This window comes from Lepisma saccharinum, chromosome 3 (genome assembly GCF_977018435.1).
Source record: "Lepisma saccharinum chromosome 3, izLepSacc3.1, whole genome shotgun sequence".
NCBI classification, from domain to species: domain Eukaryota; kingdom Metazoa; phylum Arthropoda; class Insecta; order Zygentoma; family Lepismatidae; genus Lepisma; species Lepisma saccharinum.
Window position 1 is genome coordinate 60,658,928 of NC_139231.1, and position 18,035 is coordinate 60,676,962.

The following is an 18,035-nucleotide window of genomic DNA, read 5'->3' on the forward strand; positions in this document are numbered from 1 at the left end:
CACCTGAAATCGCGCACACTGGCATTCGAAACTGGGTATCTCGGATGGCAATCAGGTGCCTTTTGACTGAACCGTAGTGACTCCTTCAAACGATATTTAGGATAATTATACGTACATATTGGTTCTTCTTTCTGCCCCTTCACTCGCTTTGCCCCTGTAGGCTATACACTGTATACCGTTTGGTTAACCTACAATGCATATAGCTATTTTGTATTTTTGTTATTTAGCAACGCTTTTCTGCCACTTTTGACTAGTCCCGACGTTGGGGATGAGTGATGAAGGAACACCTATGCCCTGACCGGGATTCGAATCCGAGACTCTTGACGTGGTAGCGCTCTGTGTTAACTGTCCCGTCATCAGTGGCGTGCCCAAGTGGAGTTGGTGGGGCTCATAACCCCCACCCTTCAGCCAAGCATTCCTAAAAAAAAGTCAAAAGCAGAAAAAAAAAAAAATGGCAACATGACGGCTGACTACAAAAGTATACGTAAGCCCCTCCTTTCGAAAATCCTGGGCACGCCACTGCCCGCCACGGAGTAGTTACTACAATGTATATCCCTTCTACTTTGGTTTCTTTTCTTATATTTATTTATGTAATTTCGCCATCACTCACAATTTACAAAAGCTATATCAACAAGAAAATAAAATATAATAACATGTGTATACTTTACTTTAGCCTGTAAAATACTACTGTGGCGTTTAAGTTTTAAATAAAATCATAAAAATCCCCCGTGCCGTATTATTTTTTCTATTTTAAAAATGCCCTCTCTATTGTAATATACGGGTATTTATTTCATGATACGTTCATGGACGTCCGCAGGATTTTTTCCAGGGAGGGGCAAGGAAGGTATTTTTTTCCAGGGGGGCAACATGGCATATTTTCCCCAATAATAGTGTTCATCCCTCAAAAAACATTGCTTAAATTTGAATTTATCATGTTCATGCAATAATTAACCCACATTATTGTGGCTGAAATTAAATTATATGTGTGAAATATGTAATTTTTGGTTGACTTTCGTTTTCCAGGGGGGGGCCACGGTCCCCCTTGCCCCCCTTCCGGACGCCCATGGATACGTTACATTTTTTTATTTTTCACTCAAGAGTTAACGCTTCACGAACCTTAGCGTCATGTACAGTGGGATCCATGAGTATTACCGTGCAAATTTTCCATGAGTATTTTCATTAATTTTTCTCTTACATCCTGTGTGTTTTAAGCGATGGATTTTTATGTATGCTGTTGCTGAAGTTGTCAAAAGCTTGTTTTGAGCTTTGTTTTAATTCTTGAAGCTCTTATTGGGTCAAATAAAGTGCACGAACATTTAGATGGACAATTTGAACGGTAATACTCATGGATCCCACTGTACGTCGGCAGGATTTTTTCCAGGGAGGGGCAAGCATGGTAATTTTTACCAGGTGGCAAACGAGAAATATTTCCCCCCTCAAAAAATACTTATTCAGATTGAAGTTATCATGTTCCTGCAACATCTTTGTAATTATTAACATAAATTACTCTGAATGAAATTAAATATACATGTGTGTAATATGTACGTTTATGGTAATATCCATTTCCCAGGGGTGGAGGCACATAGTGGTTCGGATCCCACTTTAAACTGTAGGTCCAGTCCCAATTAGCCTTACTGTGCATAAAGTGGACTTAAAACACCAAATCAATCAAACAATCAATTTCCCAGGGGGGGGGGTCCGGACGCCCATACTTAGCGTATATACCTTGTGAAGATTTTAGGACTACGTCACTGTCCAGTATGAGAAGGAATATATTTGCAAATGCAAATATCCCAAGCGAAAAAGTTCAACTCGCACACTGATCGAACGAGGAGGGCTTTTGTAACTCTGAAAGTGTTTCTGTTCTACGTGGCAAACGAGCAGCCTGGAATGTCGCCGTGACTCAGACGAGTGGATCGCAATCAGAACCACCAGAGACATCTAGTGCCGTAACGGGGAACCCACAGTGTTTGGATATATTCCGGCTCGTAAATATGCATGTATTTAGGGCATGCACGGGAAGGACGATGCGCGTTGCAAAATCATTTGAAGCATGTAAACACTATCGTCGTAGACTCAGCTCAGTTGGCAGCAAGACAGGATTCTGGACGTTATGTGTATTTGATTATGAAGCCACACTTTTCTGTCCTGGCCAAGAGTTATTTTCATAAGATAGAATTGGCATGAATTTGTAATGCACTCTATTTAGATTGAAGTTTGAACAAATAATACAATAATTTGGTAATTACAGTTGGATGAACTTGATTCTTGCAATGCAATGTTTTAATCCACATAACTGATTATATGTTTTAGCAGGTCCTATTTTTACTACATATTTATTAGAGTTCCTTATTCTTTAGTCTTCTTGTCGTTTACTCTTTTGCTCGACGAAAATGGGTGGAAAACCCGTAACTTTTTTCTCTTCTGTGAACAGTATTTCCAGCGTTCAACGTTGGTCATTGCCGCTCAGTTTTCTCTGGCATACACGAGCCCTGCTGATTGGGTCGAAGCCTGGCTGCTCTTGGCCGGGGACGAGAGTTGCCAGCCAGCCAGCCCCGATTCGTTAAAATCCTACCATCTTCATGTGTGCGTTGCAGACTCGCACCCTCATTTTATCCCGCATCGGCCCCGTTCCCAGTTGAACCGCCAACTCACGTCATGACAATTTCGTCACAGCCCAAGGCTTTCGGGTCATGATGCCCGAGCAAAACCGAACGGAGCTTGCTGGGGACTCAGCGTCCCACGAGCCGAAACTACACGATGGTTAACGAGCATGCCCGAAGTCGTACTTTGTTTCCGAGGACAGACGAAATAAAACGAATACGTAGAGGACGTATCGAGCCAGGCCAAAGGGAACTAGACCAGGCCGTGGCAGCCGTGCCTCACCGAACCTTGCAAAACCTTACCGACCCGTTGGTAGCCGAGCGAAGCTGGTCCGAGGTGAACCGCGCTGAGTAATGCTCATCCGAACTTCGCCGAAAGGAAACGATCGCGATTCGTGGGAAGATCGGACCGTTCCGAGCCGAGCAAAGTGGTAGGGAGTTGCGCCGTGTGCTGGGCCAACGATAGCGGTTCTACAGGCTTGTTTTCCAGTGCTTCAAATGCGCGACTGGATGGCGTTCGCGGAACACAGAGTTTTGACGTTGTGCGACAATCCGCGCACGGCAATGTCTACTGGCTGAGGAAAATAGCGATGTGGTGTGACGCCCAGGTAAGTTTGTGCTTTTGACCTCCACATAGGTGAAAATTAGCCGTAAATACAGAACATTTCTGTGTGAAAAGTGTGCATGGCCTGTACGCGTTGACTGCGATCGCGCTGGTGACGACGGCCCACGAAGGTGGTAGGAAAATTCGCAAAACATGACTCAAAACCATCTGCTTTCCGTGTACTGTTTGTGAAAATCTGTTACTAACCCTGTGGACGTATTGTCGAAGCTGTGGACGAGGTTTTACTGACAATTTTCTTCATGAAACTGTACCTTCACGGTGCAAGGCCCGTGTGTACCCTGCTCCGAACATGAAGACTTGGGACCTGTGAGAATATCAGTGGCTTTTCCCCGATGGCTTGTATTGAAAATGTAGCTGCATATTTTCCAATATTTGTGCGACAATTGTAAGAACACATAACCGTACTGGCCATGTAAAAGTGTAAGCTTCGTGCATGCTTTGTGGTGATTTTTTTAAACAGTGTGTTAGCAGTAAAATTTGTACTAGGGTTTCCACGTCTGTTTCAATTAATGTTCAAGTGGGATCGTTTTGGTGTACACAAGCTTGAAATAAGTATCTTACCTGTGACAACTCGATGATTCAAAGTTTCGTGGATTTGTTTGCAAATACGTGAGCTAGAGATTAGTTTTCGTGTGAGGAAAAATACACTTACCATCAAATTGTGTGAATAGGGTGAAGAAACAAGATTTCTGTAGTTTCTGGTGAACAAAACAGAAGGCTGTAGATGTTTCTCTGCTTGTTTATGTGGACTTGCATTTTCGCCTCGTTCAACACGTGTCTGTTTTCGAATCCCACGCTGTTTTTTAAGCCTAATCTTCTTGACACCTGAAGTTTCCGTATCCGAGGGTCGCGGTGCTCTTCAAAGACTCGCCGAGTGCAGCAGTCGTTTTGAATTTGAGCGGGGTTTCGGAAGGAGGGAGGGGGGACAGTGGCGATGCATTCCACTTCCCCCTGCACCTAGCCACAGGGGAGTATCTTTTATCGCATCCCCCTCCTTCCCATTCCCTACACCGCTTCATCCAGAGGCAGCTTCCCTTGTTGTCATGGAGACGGTTACAGACGCGGAAAAAGGTTCGGGAGCTGACAGAAGTTCACGATGGGCCTTTGACGGAACGTTCAGTTTATGCACGTGTGTGCATTTTCTAAACTTCATACCTGATTTCTGCAGTATATACTAAATTTATTTTCATGCAGTTTGAAATTAATTTTGCGAATCATACAAGTGCATGAAATGGATTTTGATATTTATACAAATTTCATAAACAAGATACGTACACGAATTTTAAACCGCTGCCCGTGGTGCTGTGGTTAGAGCGTTGCATGGGTGTTTCTTGATAGTTAATCTCGTACATTTTAGTAAAGGACATTAAGATAACGTGCAGTAAGAAATTGCAGATTCTGGCATCTCTCCTCACCAAGAGCGCCATTATTTTGTATTAGTAATCCAAACGTTACTGGTTCGATTCTCCGTAGCGGCTTGTGTTCAGGCGGCTGGGATCAGTTTACGAAAAACAATACGCCATGTTACAGTTAAGTAATTTTCGTAAAATGAGAGTTTGGGGTCGCTTAAACCGTTGAGTTCTCGACTCGCAATCTCTCCACCGAAGGTTCTGGGTTCAAGTTCCGGAAGGGACATGGTTGCTCCATTGTGTTTCTTATCCCATCGTTCCGATCGTAACGTAAATTAAGCGAAATTTACGTATAGTAGGGACAAACATTTTGGGGTCTAATCTTGAATGAGTGGACTTTCAGGAAACTGTTGTTTTTTCAATATGTCACCACTTCGTGTAATTTGAGTTTTTGTAATATTTTATATATATATATATATATATATATATATATATATATATATATATATATATATATATATATATATATATGTCGTAAGTCTACCTCCCTCTCCCATATAAAGCTAGGGCTCTAGGTTCGAATCGTGGGTAAGATGTGGTGATTTTATTGGTTTGTTCCTTTATCTATTATCAGTTTATTTTTCATCCCCATCGTCGCGATTAAGGCAACCTAAAATAGCCGAAAAGCATTTTTTATGTCATTTTTCTTCCCTTGTTTGTTCGTACTTTGTAGAACCGACAGTCTACCTCCGGAGGGGAAGGAGGCACGGTTAAACTGAAAAGGCGGCTGCCCCCTGCGCCCCGACTTTGGACTATCGATGCATAATTCGCATCATTATTCTCAAATACATTATTCCCCATTAACCTTCAAACTTCTGAAAATTATTGCGTACGGCATTCTGACCCCACCCCCGCTTTACCCCATTCGCCCCTTTTGATTTTTATTTTTATGCGTAGCTACTGGTGCATCCAATAGCAAGTCAATGATTACAAAGAACTTCTGTTGTGTTCGCAAATGTAGATGTTCTTAGCCTCACTGATAGGCATAGACTTTATATCTAGTTGATATTGTCTTGAAATCTGTGGGTCCAACTTGAATTTACATTGTGTTTACACAAATTACGCCACATACGCGATCAGTAGTCCACTTCATATTGAAATTAACCGGATTACTGCTTGTGTTGAAGCTCGTAGACCTACAATTTAAAGTGCAATCCGAACCACTAGGTGCCCCACCAGCTATTGAACCCGGGAGCGGAATATTGGGAGATGTTGTGATGAATTTGCAAACCAGAAGTTGAAAATTTTGTGGCGGTGGTGTATTTGCTTTGATCATTCATATGCTGATTCTTAAGTGCACTGATTTATACACACATCCCAAGAATGTTAAGTGTCAGTCCTATTGGGTTAGGGGCTGCCCAAAGGGGGTTATGACCCCCCACAATCCCCCTTCGAAGTCCATTGAGGCTTCTCCCAGCAGCCGGAGCATGGCGCAGATTACCACACCACACCTGTCTTCTTTCATTGTGTGTTAGTGATTATACAGGTATATTTTAACTTCAACCTCCGGAATAAAGTAAATTTCATGTAAGCGATACGAGATCATTTTCTAAATTTTGTTTCATTCTCGGAAGCTAATCCGAACTTGACCTGCAGTTCTTACGTGAAATCTGAACCATTAGCAATTGTCTCCACAGCGAATCTTATTTATTTTCTGTTAGGAAAATCGCGGCAACGAGGATGAATGATGATTACGTAACATTGATGAAGTGACGCCTTCAGAACGGAACGCCCTACCCTACCGTGACTCCAACCCGAAACCTTCGGTGTTCAAGTAGTCAAGTATTGCGATACCTGTATCGTTCTCGGTCTTGATTCTAAATAAAAAAAATGGACTCGAGAGGAAAGTCTGATCTCGTTTCGTAGTAATATATAAAGAAAATATTTATAAAAAATTATTGTGCACATTGAACAATGCCTACATTCTCTCTGGCATTCCTAAACCCTGAGGTTTTTTGTCGCAGCGACAGAATCCTTGTCCTGGACAGGATCACAAAATGAATCGCATTAGCAATTTGATGGAAATTGTCTCCTTCTCGTCACTATGTTTACACCACTAGTACTAGTAGACATTCTACTACACTTGGTTCGTTTCCCTGATGGCAGAAACCAATCAGGCACGTTTTATCTTCGTGTTACGAAGTCACATGTCTAGTTCTTAATGACGTAACACGAAAGCAAAACGTTGCGAATTGGCAGCGTCAGAGGTGCAATAACAAATGTTTCTGGAGCCCATCACTTAACACGAAACTTCTATTAAGGGCAAAGCAGGTCATGTATGCAGATACATATGTGAAAAAAAACAACATACATGCATACAACTACAGAACTTGACATCTTGAGGTGTATATGAAGTGAAATGATTTTGAGAAAGGAGATCTTCCAACAATTATCTATTGTAGGAAAGTAAACTTTTGATATATAGCCTATGTATACAATTACCATGAAGCGTGACATCTATAGTTTATTGATTGATTGATTTGCTTTATTTTACTTCGCTATTTGTGCCACTTTTGGCTAATTTGCGAAGATGGTGATGATATGATGAAATTGAAGAATGGACACTCACAAACATCCATGCTCAGGCCAGGATTCGAATCCGGAACCCCTGGCGTCGTAACGCGATGTGCTAACCACTCCGCCACGAGGGCCGGCTGTGATATAAGAAAAATATAACCATTTTTTTAATCCACAGAAAAACCTATCCTTTGACTAGCGATCAACTTGAATCCACAAAATGCGGTACAGAGACTTAGGCATGCTTCATAACCTAGGGCAGCAAATTAATTTTCTTGTTTTTATTATATACCACACTCATATTCATACCCATAGTGTTAGAAATTCAATAGGAACGAACACATATCCCTAAAATTCAAGGTGCATTATTCCCTGTATATTGCACTGACCGTAGTATAGCGTGTGACCTCATATTTGTCGAAAGTGACATACCGAATTCTCAATGAGCATAGTTGGAAATCTTTAGTGAAGCAAGCTTATACATAGACAAACTATCCTTTTTGACGGTCTCATTCTATTTGTCTGTGTTGCGAACTGGGAGAATACAATTAATTTATTTCATTCATGTAGAGTACCTCGAGAGAAATGTGGAAATAACCATATTCTCTTCACAAAGCAATTACAATACATTATTGTGCTATGTTGTATTGAAACCCCATTGTTTGCAGGAGTGTCTTCATTGTTGGTCGGATCAACCAAATCCTTGGAAGGGAGGAGGAAAGTTTAGTTCTTTGCTTTCATTCATTGTCGGAGCTTGTCAAACATTGAAAGACAAATTTGGCACGGGCAGCCGTGCACTTGTCTAAAGGTTTACGTTTTGTTCGTGTCCGGGGCAATAAATTGAGGCGAATAAATGACCGCAGTGGAACCTGGAACTCGTGTTGTTGTCCCCCTCTTGTTCTCCCCCTCCTCAAAATCCCGGCCCCTCTTCTTACCAGTCTAGACGGTTGCGAATGTGGAACTGCGGAAGACAGAGCGAGAGAAAGGGAGAAGATTCTTTGGATAATCGATTGTTTCAGCAGGTCCTCTGATACCTGTAAGGACAAGGTCGTTTTATGTCACTGACCCTGTCACCCGATATGTCTGTGGGCGGGTTTTCTGCCAAGGACGAAGAGTCTTACAATCGTCTCGATCTTCCGATTGTCGGTCTCTTCCAATTCCGTTCCTTGATCTTATTGTTGATCACCGTTATAAGTCTTTAACGTGCCAAGTGATTGAGGCGAGGATCACTTCTTATCCGACGCTCTGAACCAGGAATTGCCTCCCGCCTTGTAATCTAGGGTTCCCGGGTTCGACTCCCGATGAAGATACATTGCATGGTGGTTCGGATCCCACTTTAAACTCTAGGTTCAGTCCGGATTTGCCTATCTGAGCATGACGTGGACTTAAACTTCTAGTTCAAGCAAATTGACCGTGACTACTCACATTACTTTCATCTCTGGCTTTTCTGCTGATGCAAAAAAAGAAACTATAATAAGCACTGTTGCCATATACAAAATTTACCTCAAAATATCCAGAAGAAATGTAACTGTAGAATTTATAACGAAGCTACTACAGCTAAGATTTTAAAAGTGTAGCGCGCTACTTTCGACCACTGGTTTTAAACCCGTGCGGTGATTGATTTTCGTCCATAACAATTTACTATTATGTTAAAATTCTAGGGCAGACAAAATAGCCTAAGCTAGAATTATTTGACGCCCACCATTTCAAGTGAAACGGTAAATTCCGAGGACATAGTTCTGAGGGGAAATTTGCACCCGTAGGTGTGAGAAATGCGACGTAATATAACATGAATACAAATGCAAATTGTAAAATATGGCGCGTAAGTAACAAATAAGAAGCAGGAATTTGTTTCACTTATTTCGTTTTACATATGACTAAAATAGTGCGTGGTTATATTTCGAGGCCTTCTTATTAAATATAAACTGTAACAGTTTAGTTACAGACGAGAAGAAAATTTTCTCTCCGGAAGGAAGACTATTTATTTTCGACTCGCACGAACACAAACTTGGCGCGTTTCTGTTTTGTTTTGACAGACGAATGGGGCCTTTCGTAATGCGTCAGGCAGTCTGCAACAACCAGTGAATGAAAGCCATAATGGTGAGTAAATGTTTACGTCGGCCTGGTGACTTTTTTCCACACCATTACGCTCACGAAATGAGCTACTGGTGAGCGAAACCGGTGTAATCAATGAATATTTACGGTTGCATCAACCATTCCGACGCATAGGCCTAATTCACTTTCCAAACTCCTCATTACAAGTGGGCGGGAACAACAGCTTAATAACAAAATTACAACCTGCCATGTGTAACAAGTGCTTCAACCTTTCTCGCCTCTCTTCGTTTACTATGAATGGAGTAATGCGCTGTAAATGGTATTCCGCCTTGTTAATAATGGAACGAGGAACTTAGTGTGAAGCGCTCTTGACAATATGCACGCGCGTTCGCTGTAAATATCTCGGCTTCATGACTTTTTAATGCTACCTTACAACGTGGTTTTAACGGTGGATTGTGTGGTGTGCAAGGGCAATTTTTCTTTCAAGCTCTTGCAAGTTTCTTGCGCTCCCTCAGCTATTGTATGATTAAATGTACACAGGGAAGGTATTGGAGAGCTTATATGTCGTTGTGTAAATGTAGTTTGAAAGAATTTTAACCTTAATTTATCATGTCGCACTTGCACATTTGTGTTAATAGGCCGGCAAAGGTTGGTTGTAATTTAAGTTATACATATTTTTAAACTGTAGTCAAAGAACTGAAGCATCCACAGAAATCACAGTAATTCGGCCAGGATTTGTACATCCTGCGCGAGGAATATTTCAGACCGGAGCGACTAGCGACACATGTCGCTTGGCAGCAACATTTCACACCGTAGCGGCATGCATGACAGGCCGCACAAGCCCGCGTTTGATTGGCGAAATCCTCAAGCTACACGTATCGCATGTTCCTTGTCCCTTCGGTGTGAAATCTCCCTGCAAGCTTCCTTAGAAATGCGGCGAGTTGAATCGGAATCTTTCCCTAGTGTGTGGGGTATTACATATATCCTATATATATATTCCTGTAAGTATTAATACACGTTTCCCATTGGAAAAGCTGATCGGGAGTATAACACGGGGAAAGACTTGCCTATCTGCTTTTCCAAACAGGTTTCCCCGTGGTCTAAACTCGCGTAGGAATGTCCATGTCAACTTCCAGATATCCGATTGGTTTGGTATTGTGGGGATGCTCATGGGAAAGCAGCGCGTCTGATAGCTCTTGTCATTTGGAAGGCGTCATTTTCCGGTACTATAGGCTAGGCATGCGCTAATTGGGAACACAACGTGGGCACTTGAACAACATGATAGGGAAGTCCATGCGTGTAATAAATACCCCTTTAAGTGAAGGTGATGTCAGATATTTGTTTCCCATATTGTCTTGGTTGTTCCTTTACACTGTCGGCACTGAAAGTTCCAGGTTAGAAACATGTCCTGAGAATTGTGAGTGTGTCATTCTGAATGAGAGAAAAGTGTCAAAAAAATAAGAAAATATAAATTTCTCATATTTTGAGTCACTTTCCAGCACTTTTTCCCCATTATGAATCTTTCCCCCCTGTACTCTTTCGGGCGCCCTTGGCACTATGTAGGTACTTGTATTATGATTTACAAATTCCGTAGTTCTGAAACTACTTTTTGTTCATATTTTAGAATGATTTATTGCAGTATTATATTGTTCGAAAATAAATTTAAAAAAACTACAACGAAGTGAATGTCCTGAATTTGAACTCGTGGTCTTCACGAAGTTTACTTTTTAAACAACTGCCCTAAGATATGTAATTCATCATGTGATGATTCTTGGCGGGTTATGAGTGGCTGTGGTTTCCAAAAATAAGAAGTTAACTTCCTGGCGTATTGTGGAGTTGGTATGTGAGATGTGACGTGTGCTTTGCCAATTCTCGATCTTGGCAATAGATACTGATGACGTCAACTTCGATATCACTGCGCATCCTGTGAGGTTTTTGCGCGCATGCGCACGTTGCGAGTGGAATGATAATTCGCATGTGGAAATGTTGGCTGTGTGATATCCTAAATGGTCAGAAACAACTGGTAACTTGTTCTTACAATATAAAAGGCCAATATTGTGTTTGAAACCATGAATATTTATGATTCTTCTTTTCATTAACATGGAGAAGACAATAAAAATATAAAAAACTATTTCCATTGGCGTGCTCAAGAAGGGGGAGGGGGTTGGTGGTGATCATAATCCCCTTTAAGCCCAGCATGCCTAAAAGGAAAGATTACATAACCCCCTCCCTTACGGTCATATCCCACGTTTAGATAATAATAAAAAAAACAACAACAACAACAGTGCTTCTGAAAATGTGACTAGAACTGCAAACGGGTGGAGAAAATAACCCTCAAAAAGCCGTGGACCGTTTTGCGAAATACTATATTTCAGTTTGCTCCAGATTTCTCCCTTTGTGCTGATCAGGGCGATGATGTGGATGATGAATGAAGTAGGTGAAGGGAGAAAATCTGTGAACGCCCATGCCTTACTCAGGATTCGAATTTAGGACCACTGACTTCGTAGGTGCTGTGCTAACCACTCCACAACGGAGGCCGTCTGAACAGGCATTCTATTCTCTGACAAGAAGTTGAATGTTTTTATTGTTTATTATTGTTTCATAATATTGTTCTGTCTTAGGTTCTTGGTGTTACCAAAATCATTTCCAGTTCTTCATTTTGATGTCCTCTACATGCCGTGAAAGTTTGTCGGTGTGTGTGTGCACCCTGACACCCCAGGGTATCCGTATAGTATGAGGGTGAGTGGTCTTATAGATCACCTTGCACTGCAGACATATTTGTATATCCGGGTTTCCGAATAATGATAATTTGGAACAGGATGGGTCTGATGTGGAATTTCTGGCCGCTAAAACGTTAATTTCAACGCCTACAGCAATAATTTGAATTTTCTCTACATTTGCATAAAACATTTTGGAACAAATACATATAAATAATTATTGTTTTACGTTGCCCATAGCTGCATGTTACAATGTGCAAGGGGAAGCCTACCCCCCCTTTTTTAAAAATACACATTTCCTGATGGAATTCAAAATCACCTCTTGTCTCGAATTGGCCAGGTTGAACAAGAAGGGTCATTGATTTTGGCAGGAATACACGGGAACCAGGGCTCGAGATCGTCTTCGAGACTTAAAATATGGTTTCGTTGCGTCGATCGAGTGAAGATACCTGCTGGAACTGGTACTTGAATAATATTGGCGGCGCGAAGGGGTGGAAGAGCATGCAACAGACTACAGGAGTCACGCATGAGAGATAACGCTGCCCCAAAGCCATCACCTGTTGCCCGTCTTATATGGGTGGAAGAGACGACCGAAGCAAGTCGTAGCGCCTAACTTGTATTTGTGAAAAAGGGGCGGAGTTTCCATTCATTCTGTTTCACTATCTTCCATCCATTGTAAGAACGAAGTTAGCGTAAACAAAACCACGTGACTTCTGAGAAATAGTTCCTTTCCGGTGTGTTAGTTGTGGTTGGCCATGGATATACTTGTTCAAACTGTACAGCTCATACAATGTTCCACAACTCCAACATAGCAACTACGTTGGGTGGCATGCTTTTATCACATGCACTATATTCTTACGCGTAAGATTCATGCACAGCTGCCATTCGAACACTGCACATTAATTAAAAGAATATCCATTGCAATTAAAACTAACCAATCCCTTAACAAATTTTAAATCAGTACATTTATCTGAAACCAAAACACACACGCACAACACATACCTGAGATTTGCTAGAGGTTTTGTCTTTAGATACCTGTATACCTATCATAAAAGCCATGGTTGTAGATAGGGAACTTAGCACACCCAGTGATACAACACAGTACACTGGCTGTAGATCCAAGCGCCAGAGCTCCGTTAAACTTCAGTGCGCGAAAGGAAGGTTGATATTGAGTGAATTCCGAATTGATGGAACCGCAGTGATCCAGTGAGTAGGTGTAATTGAAGACCTAGGTGAATGAATGATCTCGGGTGGAAATGTTTCCAGTTGTCCTGTCCTGAGGGAGGGAGTGTAAAGGCAGTCGAAGAGTAGTGCTGATCAATCTGCTCCATCGTCACTAAGATCGAGAATGTGCTGCGCCATCTATGCCATCTTGGCACGGGGAACAGTTTTACCTTTTTTTGATGAGAAAGTAACATTAACATATACATTGAAACTATATGGGCCAAAGTACATTAGCTAGTAGTTCTTGACTGGCATTTAATTGCTTTCAAATTTGCGTCTTCTTATTCGAACGTAAATATTTCAACAGGTTGTGTGACCTTTATGTAACTTTTTTTATGGGTTGCTTCGTTCACTAAAACAGCATAAGGTGTGTGTCTTTTTTGGAACTCCGTAGGGGACGGGAAGATTGTTGTTAGCTCTCAGATTCTAAAATTTGTAGTCGTTGCCAAATAGAAAGTTTCTATAGATAGCGCTCGGAGTGAGGCAGCATCGCTCAGTTGACGTCCAACGACGCCGTGAGAGCAGGGAGAATTGGCGTCGGCTGGCCAGTTTGGCGCCATATCCCAGCCTCGCGATACCAGCGCCATTCACGACGGCGACGGGAGAAAATAGTTCGGCTATTTGAGGCCCTCCGAATTCAAGATGACGCAATTGTTTGGCTTTAGTTTGTAGTTTTGTTTACGTGCGTTTCGCTCCGAAGCCCAGTCTATGTACTTAAGCTGACCGGGACGTAATGAAAATTTCGTGAATGGGGAGTGATTTGAAAACGGCCTTCACGTGTTCCTCTAACCCAATTGAAGTATGGGATCTTTGGGCATGAATTTATCGCAACATCTACGTTAGCCTTAATATCTATATTTTATTCTATTACACATTTAACCCTTATGGAAAGATGAAAGATGCGAACGCAGTGTGTCTTCGTTAACGTATGCACAAAAATGTATTTGTACAAGCAAATGGAAAAGATGTTGCTTGAGTGTGTCTACTAAAACAACTTCGAGTAAATCTACTTAGTAAACCGAAAAAAAAATACTTATGAGAATTTGGCCATGGATATACTTGTTCAAACTGTACAGCTCATACAATGTTCCACAACTCCAACACACACAGATAAAAATGTTTGTTTGGATTAACCAAAAAAATCGTAGTGGTGAACAAATCGTTTGTTTAAATAGGCATAAACCAAACAATTGTTCACCATTACCAAAAGATTTGGTCAAGTTCTATTTGTTTGTCGTAAACAATTTTTTGGTTACCAAAACCAAATATTACTTTGGTAAATCTAACAAAATGTAGCCCATTTGTTTAGGAAACCCAAATAATTTAGTCAAAATTTGCCTTTTCCGGCTCCCACAAAAATAGGCAATAATTGGGCTGGAGAGTTCAATGAACTAACCGATCACAGTTTTTTTTTTCTGTGGCACTTTTTTTTTTTTTTTTTTTTTTTTTTTTTGTCCTCGTTTTCCATTTAGAAGGGTACACCTTCTCTTTGGTAAGTGAATTGTTTCCATAAATGTTTTCCCTTGCAAGGTGATGGTCTAAGTGTTTTCAGTAATGAAGTGGTACATATTTACTTATTCTGAGGGTAGTTCATTTATATCTTATTTATGCAGTAGTGGGAAAATTACTTCAGTTAGGAAAGTAATAATTTGCTATGGTGCGGCATGTGTTGGATATATCACGTGCCGTAGTTCCGGAGGATGATGGATATTATACAGCTGGTAGTCAGGATGCTGTGGATCTATCAGGAAGGTGTACATGGTTAAGAGATGCTGTAATGGTGTGCAGTGGTATGTGGGAAGGCAGTCGTGTAGAGCATCTTCGTACATTGTGCTAAGAAGTTGTGGATGGTGCGAGTTCATTCGACCAGTTATATATTTGTGACGGATGGCTTCGATGTGGGTTGTGATTTCGGGAAAGGTTATTCGCTCGTACAGTAGTCGTGTAGGACTTGGTAGGACTACTCTGAAGGCCAAACGAAGAGCATGTCTTTCCAGAACTTGTAGTTTGTGATAGAATGAGTCTGGGGCTGATATCCATGCAGTGTGGCCGTAAGTAATTGCTGGTCGAAGGAAAGCCTTGTAGGTATGTAGGACAACCTGGGAGTTGAGTCCCCAGGATGTTCCAATTAGCCGTTTGAGCAAGCTCAGACGATTTGTAGCTTTTTGGACGATGTTGAGCAATTGAGGTTTCCAGGTTAGCTTGGAGTCAAATATGACTCCCAGGTATTTTGCAGTGGTGGCAGGCAGAATGGGAGTTCCCCGTATTTTGATGTTTAATAATGTTGGGTTCCTTTGGATCTTCGAGCGACAGCCTGTCTGCAGAAACACCAATGCTTGTGTTTTGAGAGCATTAATTGTGAGACGCCATGTGTCACACCATCTTTGAAAGGAGTTTATAGCTGGTTGGAGAGTTTTGTTTATAGCTTGGATGGTTGAACAACAGGCGAGAAATGCGGTGTCGTCAGCGAATTGGTAGATAGAAACTTGTGGGGGTTTTGGCATATCGGCAACGTATAGTATGTAGAGTAATGGTGATAAAGCAGCACCCTGTGGAACGCCAGAGTAAGGGAAAATGGGGTATGACATTGCTCCATTTACAGTGACATAGGCGACCCTATTTGTTAGGAAGCTGTGTACTAATCTGACATAGGAAAGCGGTAGGTGGAATTTATGGAGCTTGTAGATGAGCCCAGTATGCCATACTTTGTCAAATGCTTTCTCCAGGTCGAATAGTACTAGGCAGGATGGTTTGGATGTGTTGAAATGATTTGTGATGCGAGTCGTTAGTTTTAATAAATTATCAAGGACACTGTGTTGAGGTCTAAAGCCTGCTTGGTGCGACGGAAGTAAACTGTGTGCTTGTAAGTGCATGTGTATGCGTCGAACAATGATGCGTTCGAATATTTTGCTAAAGGTTGATGTGAGCTGAATAGGTCGATAGTTTGTTGGGTTGGTACTATCTTTGTTTGGTTTTGGGAACATTAGAACCTTTGAAATCTTCCAGTCTGTCGGGTAGTGTCCTGTGCGGAGGATAAAATTGTAGATAATGGCCAGAAAGGACAGCAATGCAAGCGGGGCCTGTTTAATCAATACGTATGTAATATTGTCCAATCCGGGAGCAGTGTTTCTCTTCCTACGCACAGTATTGATAATATCGTCTGTTGTGATAGGAACAGTTAGAGCATTTGTAGGATCAATAGTGTGCGTATTACTGGGTTGCAGTTGCCTGTTATTGGGGTTTGTGACTCTGTCAATTTTGGTCTGGAGGCGGAGATTTGGAGCTAGTTGCGGTGTCGGAGTGAAAGTGTCTTGCAAGGCATTTGCGAAGGCATAAGCTTTTTCAGTGTCTGTGTTTAGAGCTGCGTCCTTGATTGTTATCGGATAAGGAGTACTACTGGATTGTCCAGTGAGCACCTTGAAACGTTTCCAGTATTTTGTGGGATGGCTTTCGTCACTCAATTGGTTGCACGTTTCAATCCATCGACGTTGTTTATAAGCTTTTATATAGTTATGAACTGTACGCAGCCATTGACGGTGTAAGTTAAGGGATTCAGGATTTCTGGTCTGGAGATAGTCCCTGTATGCTCGTCGTGATGCTGTGATTAGGTGAAGATATTGCGGAGGTAGCTTTGGTTTGTAACTATTGAGAGTGGTCGTAGGTATGTTAGTGGTTGCCGCACTGGTAATCTGAGCAGTAAGATGTTCCACCGCCGTATCGAGTTCCTCTGAATTGTTTGGTTCTGGATGCGGGTGAGAAAAAGCATTCTGTAGCTTTTCACTATATGCCTCCCAGTTCGCTTTGTTGTAACACCAGATTTTTCGAGGTTGTATTGTACTGCTCGTATTGCGGTTACCAAGATTTAAGGTAATTTTCACTGGGTCATGGTCACTGCCGATGGAATCCAGCACAGATATGTTCAAGCAGGCACTTAGAGATGTTGATGTTATAACAACGTCAGGGGTGGTGTTACTTATGGGACGTGTGGCTCTGGGCAGTACATGGAATTCTGCTGTAGTGTTTTGGTCCAGAAATTGTAAAAAGTTTGTTTTGTCTTGCATGGTTCGACTATGATAATTGATGTCCGCTGCTATGATATAATGTTTGCTAAGGGTTTGGATATGTTGAAAGAATTGGTATGGAATAGTCTCCCCTGGTCTTACATAGATGGTAGCAAATGTAACGACCCGGGATGGAAAGTAAATTGTACTAGCAGTATGTTCTGGCAAGTGGAAGTGTGGTGGGAAGGTAACTGTTCGATATGGTAATTTTCTATCTACTCCAATTGCTGTGCCGCCGTTTACTCTTAAGCCCGGCGGGCCATCGTGGCGTAAGATGTTGTATGGTGGAATATGACAGATCATTTTTGGAGCAAGATAGGTTTCGTTTAGCGCAAAGCAGTGAACAGATTCTTCCAAGAGCAGGTGTTGCAATAAAGCTTTTCGTTTAGAAACGGATCGGATATTTAAAAATAGAAAATTATACATATTCCGTACTGCCATATTCAAAACCTTAAACCGCAGTTTCCAAGTGGGATATGTGGAAATGCACGTGAGGACCAGAGTATGTTGCATGGAGTTGCAAGTTGAAAATGGTTTTTGCCGATGCCGTTACTTGGGTTAATATGTGCGTTCTTAAAAATGGGTGCACATTTTGGAGAGTCAGTGTGAAGAAACGTATTAGATCTTCCACTGTTACAGGATGTCGTAGTGAGTTGTCAGGTTCCGTAGCAGTGTCATTGGTGCGCAGGGGGACTGTTAGGTCGGGGTGTTCAGGTATTGCTTCAGGCTTGGCTTTGCATTTGTAGCTGTATGTAGGATGGTTTTCCGTACATGTGACACATTTTGGTGGAGCAGTTTGGTTTTGACATTCTTTGGTTGAATGG

General features: G+C 41.8%; 1 protein-coding gene across 1 annotated transcript in view; it reads left to right on the plus strand.

The window, feature by feature from the left end:
• Positions 1-2,846: 2,846 nt before the first annotated feature.
• tara (SERTA domain-containing protein 2 taranis) overlaps positions 2,847-18,035 on the plus strand; it is a 64,493-nt gene continuing 49,304 nt past the window's right edge. The window contains exon 1 of the mRNA XM_083118650.1: positions 2,847-3,211. Within this exon, the coding sequence (XP_082974776.1) occupies positions 3,194-3,211 (18 nt within the window). The 5' untranslated portion in view covers positions 2,847-3,193. The remainder of the gene's footprint in view (positions 3,212-18,035) is intronic.